A 7,061-nucleotide genomic window follows, 5' to 3' on the forward strand; every position below is an offset into this window, starting at 1 on the left:
AAGTGTCTACTTTTCTGCTGAGTGAAGAGTCAGTACATTTTTCCCTCTTTCAATTAAAAAAAAAAAAAAGCTGTCTTGCAGGAAAAAAAATTTTTATTATCAGTGTTCTGGCTTCTTCAACTGGCACCAAACAAAGTGAAACCACATTCTTCTGTGTTTGATTTCCTTTACTGATGTGCAAAATATACAACTCAGATACAGCTCTAAATTTATCATCAGAAAGTTTTTTTTTTAATTATTATTATGAATTGAATCCAATTTGTTTTTTTTACTGTTTATTTACTAATTCCCAGCTCAGTGAATGTGGGCCCTCCTGTTAGTTGTCTCCTATTTTATTTTTAGGGCTCATTAGTGATTAATAGGAAGAAGCATGCTCTTCAAAACTTTCCCTTTTCTCATTTGGACCTGTGCAATATCTTTTCTTGTTTAGCATCTGTCTTGTTCACTATCTTGACTTGAATTCAGTTTCCTATTGACACTGGCAAAGTGGACCAGAAAATGGATTCAAATGCATTTTAAATAGAAAAAAAGGAATTTATTGGTATTTTGAAAAAAAGGGTGGCACTTGTGTTTGAGTTCTGCTTCGAAGACACAATACAAAAGCATAATTATCGGGCTGTGTGAGATTATTAGATAAGATAAAGGTAAGTATTTCCTTGAATAAGCTCTCAATTTTGTTGTTTGAATGTGTCAGTAAAGCATCAATTATACTGTACGTGTCAAAATGACAGCAGCCCTCTGGTGAAGTGAGATAGTGTTTTGTGGAGGAGGCGAAGAGAACTGAACTAGGGGAAAGTTCTCCCTCGGCTTCCTGTTTTCCTTGCGTTTTTGCTGCCGATGGCAAGTGTTCGACTGCTTTGTCTGAGGGTCGGTTTCCTGCATGTACAAGGAAGGGATGAGCCAAGCCCCCCCCCCCCCCCCCCCCCCCCCCCCCCCGATGACTAATATGACCAATGTCCCCATGTTATGAGCGTAAGAAGTCACAGGGTACACTGGAGCGACTAAATCGCACAAAACCTTTACCGATGTCGTCGTTTCCTCTTCCCACAGAGCTGAAGAGGTCCCCATTGATGTGCTGAGGCAGCGGGAGGCAAAATGGCTGGAGATGCTCAACAACTGGGACAAGTGGATGGCGAAAAAGCACAGGAAGGTCCGTTCATTGTTTGCATGTATATATATGTATATATAAGTCACAGTTCATCTCACACACAGGACCTGGTGCTGCAGTTCTGCAGAACTCTGAACAACACTGAATATTAGACTTAATATTAGACTTTCAGATCTATAAATCGCCTTGTTGACATTTAATGACTCAGATATATTATGTATCTTAATAGTATTACAATATGTCATAGTTTCCCTCATAATTCTGGAGTTATTCCACTCGTGGACTATTTTTCCGTCAATGAACTGACTGTGTATTGGGTGACAGGTGAAAGATCGCTGTCAGAAGGGGATTCCTCCATCCCTGCGCGGCCGGGCCTGGCTCTACCTCACGGGAGGCAAAGTGAAAAGGGAGCAAAACCAGCACAAGTTCCAGGTCGGTGAGGATTCATGGTCCCTGTTGCTTGCGTACCGACAGTATGTGCTTTACGCACACATGCATATTGTCACACTTCGTATTTCAATGCACTTTATCATCAATGCATAGAAGAAGAAAAAGTCACATGCATATTAAGATTCTGCTAGCGGCAACAATTGATAGTTAAAACTCTTTAAATGCAAATATAAAGCAAAAGCAGACGGCTATTTGAATGAGTGAATGGATTTATTTAGATTTTCCCAAAAAATTTTTTTTATCATTTTGATGACATGTAAAAAAAAAAACAGAGGATGACACAATTATGTCCTAGATAACTTATATCCATTGTGGCCCTCATAAAAAAAAAATGAAGAACCCATTAAAAAAATATGAAATAGTGAACGATTAAAAACACAAAATAGTACAAAAGTACGGTCTAAGTCTATTTGATTTCCACGAGTAAGCTGTCGTGAACAGTAGTGTTTTAAGTGGCAGTGTGTGTGTGTCTCCTCAACCAAACAAGTCGACCAGCATCACCTAGAAACCACAAACTGACAACGTTGTTTTCTTTCTGCGAACCGACATGTCAAGCATCAAAAAACAGCAACAGTAACTGTAGTGCAAACAGTACATATACCATGTGAATAACGAGGCCTGTGATGTCTGACACGACACGGATGGAGGAAATCATTTGAAAGAGCTTCCTTGTAATGTCGAGCTAATTGAATAAAACGCGGCGTTTCAGGAACTGGACGAGCAGCCTGGAGATCCCAAATGGGTTGATATAATCGAGAGGGACCTTCATCGACAGTTCCCCTTTCACGAAATGTTTGCAGCGCGAGGCGGTCATGGGTAAGCACTTCTCAAAGCAGAGTTTGAGCATTTAAATTTTTGTTCGCTGCACATAGTTTCTAAAAGCAGCTTATTTTCTGTATTTGTTCACATGTAGACAACAGGACCTGTTTCGCGTGCTGAAGGCTTACACTCTGCATCGTCCTGAAGAGGGGTATTGTCAAGCTCAGGCTCCTATTGCTGCGGTTCTCTTGATGCACATGCCCGCTGAGGTAGAACCACATGACAGATCTTTTATTTTCTTTTACTTCACTTATTTAGTTTTACTGCATTTCATTGAATTGTTTTTTTATTTTAATTTGCTTTATTTTTCCAGTTTAATTTGTTTGTTTCTTTTATGAGCTTCTATTCGGTTTAACATCGTCAACATGATTCTAATCCTAATCCCATTTCTTTTCACCTACTTTAGTTTAAATAGATCTAGTTTTCTTTCCAGCTGGTTTAATTAATTTTATTTGAATTTATTAGATTTATTTAATTTATTTCCATCAATTGAAGTTTGACTCTTTCAGATGTGAATGTTTGGACACATTCACTCGTATATGAACATTTTAACACCCAATGACTCTGTTAATTATTAAAAAAAACAAAACACCCTGTTGGCATATAATAGCCACTATTACTGTCATGAAAAGGGTATTAAGTGTATTAATATCAGATCTGCTTTGTAGCTTAAAAAGCCATCTCCAATTATAAAGAATAATAGAAAACAAATTATGAGCACCGTGAAGAATGTCGCCAGTCCACCGCAGAGGGACAGACAGTCGCACAACATTCACACATACGGGCAGTGAGAACATGCAAACTCTGGATTCAATTTGTTGGAGGTCTGCGTGGATACAAATCCCAAATGTTGTGAGCTGGGATGGATATTTAACTTTTTCTTCAATCTACCCTTATTTACTTTTGTCTTTCCTTGTCCTAGGATGCTTTTTGGGTTCTTGTCCAGATGTGTGAAAAGTACCTTCCTGGATACTACAGCGCAGGACTGGTACGTCGAGGCTTATTGAACTACGTTACTGGAGCAACGTTACACATTCAGCATTCAGGACTTTGTGTGTGTGTGTGTACATGCTGTCCTTCGTACACAGCATTATCTAAAGGAGTCTGCATTAAAAGTGCTCGATGATTCTAAAAGCCAAACAGGACAATTGTGAGCCATTTGTCTCCAGTTTATGGAATCTGAACCTCGATGTTTTCGGCTTACTGGTATCCATGGTAACCGGCTGTCCCGGACCTCTGGGGCCAGCACGTCTCTGACACTGATACTCTGAAAGCCTAATAGATGAGGTGTTGACCGGGCTGCAAGATAATCACACAATCAGATTACAGAAATAGAAAAGAGTCTGTTGTGTCTCTCTCTCTCTCTCTCTCTCTCTCGCTTGCTCTCTCGCTCCGGCTCCTCTTTCTCAGGAGGCGATCCAGCTCGATGGCGAGATCCTGTACGCGCTGCTGCGCCGCGTCTCCCCCACGGCCCACCGCCACTTAAAGAAGCACAAGGTGGAGCCCATCATGTACATGACGGAGTGGTTCATGTGTGCCTTCTCCCGCTCCCTGCCGTGGGCGTCGGTGCTTCGTGTCTGGGACATGTTCCTCTGCGAGGGTGAGACGCCGCCCGCCGTATTCACAAGTTCAGTCTGTGTCCTCTCGAGAGAGAGACACGCCAGAAGGACTTTGCTTCCGCCGCGACGAGTCCATTTTAAAAGCGAATATGTCAGTTTCCCTGTCAGTCGATCCACATGGCGAGATAACGTGCGGTATACTGATACTGCTCGCCATGTTGCCTTGTGTGCCGCCGTCCTTCAGGAGTGAAGATCCTTTTCAGAGTGGGCCTGGTGCTCCTGAAATGCATGCTGGGATCTCAAGAGAAGCTGAAGACCTGCCAGGGCCCTTATGAGACGATGGAGCGGCTCCGAGCCATACAGCCGCAGTACGTGCAGGAAACCTTCCTGGTGCACGAGGTACGGTTTATCTTTACCGCCTTGGCCCTGAACTCCTCGTCAACTCTGCCCTCCTCGGGCCGCAGCAACCGCAGCGTGCAAACATTTCACTTGTAATGAGACTGACAAGAGTGTCCTGCTTTAGGTCATCGAGCTGGCGGTGCAGGAGAAAGACATCGAGAAGGAACACCTTGCCCAGCTGCGCCGCTGGAAGGAGACTCACGGCGATCTGCAATGCAAGTCTCCCCCCAGGATGCACGGCGCCAAGGCCATCATGGCCGCCGACCCGCCGAGCAGGCAAGACCTGAGGCAGAATCCCACCATCATCGTCAGCGGCGGCGGCGGCGGCTCCCCCCCCGTCGGGCAGAACGCCGGTGCGAACCCGAAAACAGCCGGCCCCCAGCCTCCGGCCGACCCCGGCGGTCAAGTCGACGGCTCGCCGCTCCTCAAACACAAGGTTGAGTCCAAAGAGAGTATGAGCAGCGGGGAACTTGACACCTACCTGTAGCAGCAGCAGAGTTTACAAACGCGTCATTCCGTACAGCCGTAGGTCTGTATCATCACAGGAGAGTTTCATAATGGCTTCACGTGTCTGAAGCCGCTGAGCTTTTTTTTTTATTTATACGCCGCAGAAGTATAAAGCCGCATCAGAGACACATTAAGGGATGAAATACAATCTCTAGAATAAAGAACATACGTTTTGAGGAGAAGTTTTGAATGTCTGGGCTGGAGATAATTATTCAAGCACAAATTAAATTGGAATAACCAGTAAATTTGCAAGGTTTTTGTTTTTTTTCCGCTCAATGTTAATTTCTTGATATTTTCACTTGGACTCGTTATTTTCAATGCAACTTTCATAAGTTCTATCAATAAAAAAGTGGAATCTAAAAGGAATATTGTAAAAAAAAAAAGTGTAGTATTAAACACTTTCACCTTCAGGCAGCCTCCTCAGAAGCTTGCTACTTTACTTTTACTCGACACATTTTTAGTGTCAAGTAACGATACGTGCTGCTACATTCTCTACCTTATTCACTAAAAAAAAGTACAGCCAAAAGCTTTTAATCATGGCTGTAAAGTATATATTTTTTTAAAACATAATGGAACTGGCTCTCAAGTCAGAACAGATGTTTAAAATGAAAGCAGTGCTTTTATCACCTGCTTTGTTCGGAATGAAGCCACATTTTGTCCTAATCGATAAGATCTCTTTCAGTGCACTTTTTTTTTTTAAGCTTCTATCAGTCTGTACATTGCCAACGCAGAGATTTGTCGTCGTCCTGCTTTGCCCATCTCTTGTCATTCGCACACAATAGTTCAATAGTTGGACTTCACAGTCTCCACTTGCTGCACTCGTTCAGCTTGTCTGTGCGCTCCCTGAACACCAGGGGGCGTCCTGACATCAAGCAGCACCACGGACTGATGATGGATAGGAAAGAAGAAAAAAAAAAGTGCAGGGATGTTTTGTGCCACGAAGCCAAAGATTTATAATGCACATGAACTAAAGTCCAAGGAAATGAAGTCGGTCGGCAAGTCTTGCAGTGTTTGACTTTGTTCAGTATGAGAGAATTTATATTTATGTCCATGTGATTGAAATATGGTAAATGTTGAAGAATGATGATTTATATGATGCTTTCATATAAAGGTTTGTGGATCTTTTGATTTAAAATGTTAAATGATATGGTGAAAGAAGATTTTTTTTTTTTTTTTTTTACTTTAATGTAAAAAAAAACCGGGTAAAGCTGGAGTTAGTGACAATACAAATAAAATGTCAATTTTTACCGTGAAGTAATGCAAATTTATGTATGAATTAACTTTAAAAGTGGGGACACTAATTTAATCACATTTGCTGCAAATAAGAAAATCATATGAAGCGAATCCAATCAACAGTTACAGTTTAGGAATAAAGGCTTTATAAGCGGTCGCACACGTTACCATTCAACGTGTCGCTGAAGCGGTTGTGGGTATAAAACCTGGAGGTGTTTGTTTATGGTTCCAGTTGAATTCTGTATAACTTGGGAGTTTGGTTTTTACTTTGCCTCTGAAGCTTTAAATGTTTTAGATTTACAATTCTGACCTCGTGACCAAACAGACCCGTATTCGGTGAACATCATCCGGGTGTCGATTGAGGGGAAACTTTCGGTCTGAAGGATGTGGGCTTGTACAGGTTCTGTTTGTTTGTTGGTGCATTTAAAGACAACAAGAAGTGTTTCAGTACTCGTTTGACTCCTAGAAATATGTAAACCAAAGTGTGGCCCAGAGCTGTGGGGGTCAGGTCGATGCCTTTTGTTAAGTTTTGAAGAAAAACAAAGTGAAAAATAATATAACCAGATGATAAAACTATTCAAAATTGTAATAAAGACTTACTAGATGCTTGAAATTCAAAGTATCTAACTACCACAAGAAGGCTGATAATTTATTTATATAAATTCATGTTAATGGTGCAAATGTACCAACTAGTTTTCTAAACATCTGTTAAGAAAGACAGAGAGATTTGATGTGCTTTGAGCTCTGAGGGGTTCACCCTCCCATACTTTTGAACCCTGTAACATCATTTGGATGCTGCATATTTCTACACATTCAAACAGTTGATTTTTAAAAAGGAATTCAGTCCGGTGGCTTGTAAATGTGCACCTCATTTTGTGGATGTACTCAATTTTATGTTCTTTTTTTTCTAATTTCATTTCAAATCATCTCCTCGTATGGAAATAGTGTCTCTCTCTTTTTTTTTTTTTTTTAAACAAATTGCTTTC

At 41.4% G+C, this 7,061-nt stretch overlaps 1 protein-coding gene across 1 annotated transcript in view; it reads left to right on the forward strand.

Annotated features, from left to right (window-relative positions):
• LOC308140688 (TBC1 domain family member 10A-like) overlaps positions 1–7,061 on the forward strand; it is a 9,009-nt gene extending 1,948 nt beyond the window's left edge. Inside the window, exons 2-9 of the mRNA XM_080510566.1 lie at positions 1,051–1,150; positions 1,433–1,540; positions 2,268–2,374; positions 2,472–2,586; positions 3,300–3,365; positions 3,788–3,977; positions 4,181–4,335; positions 4,460–7,061. Of these exons, the coding sequence (XP_080366692.1) occupies positions 1,051–1,150; positions 1,433–1,540; positions 2,268–2,374; positions 2,472–2,586; positions 3,300–3,365; positions 3,788–3,977; positions 4,181–4,335; positions 4,460–4,822 (1,204 nt within the window). The 3' untranslated portion in view covers positions 4,823–7,061. The remainder of the gene's footprint in view (positions 1–1,050; positions 1,151–1,432; positions 1,541–2,267; positions 2,375–2,471; positions 2,587–3,299; positions 3,366–3,787; positions 3,978–4,180; positions 4,336–4,459) is intronic.

This window comes from Blennius ocellaris, assembly GCF_963422515.1.
Source record: "Blennius ocellaris genome assembly, chromosome: 15".
Taxonomy (NCBI): Eukaryota; Metazoa; Chordata; class Actinopteri; order Blenniiformes; family Blenniidae; genus Blennius; species Blennius ocellaris.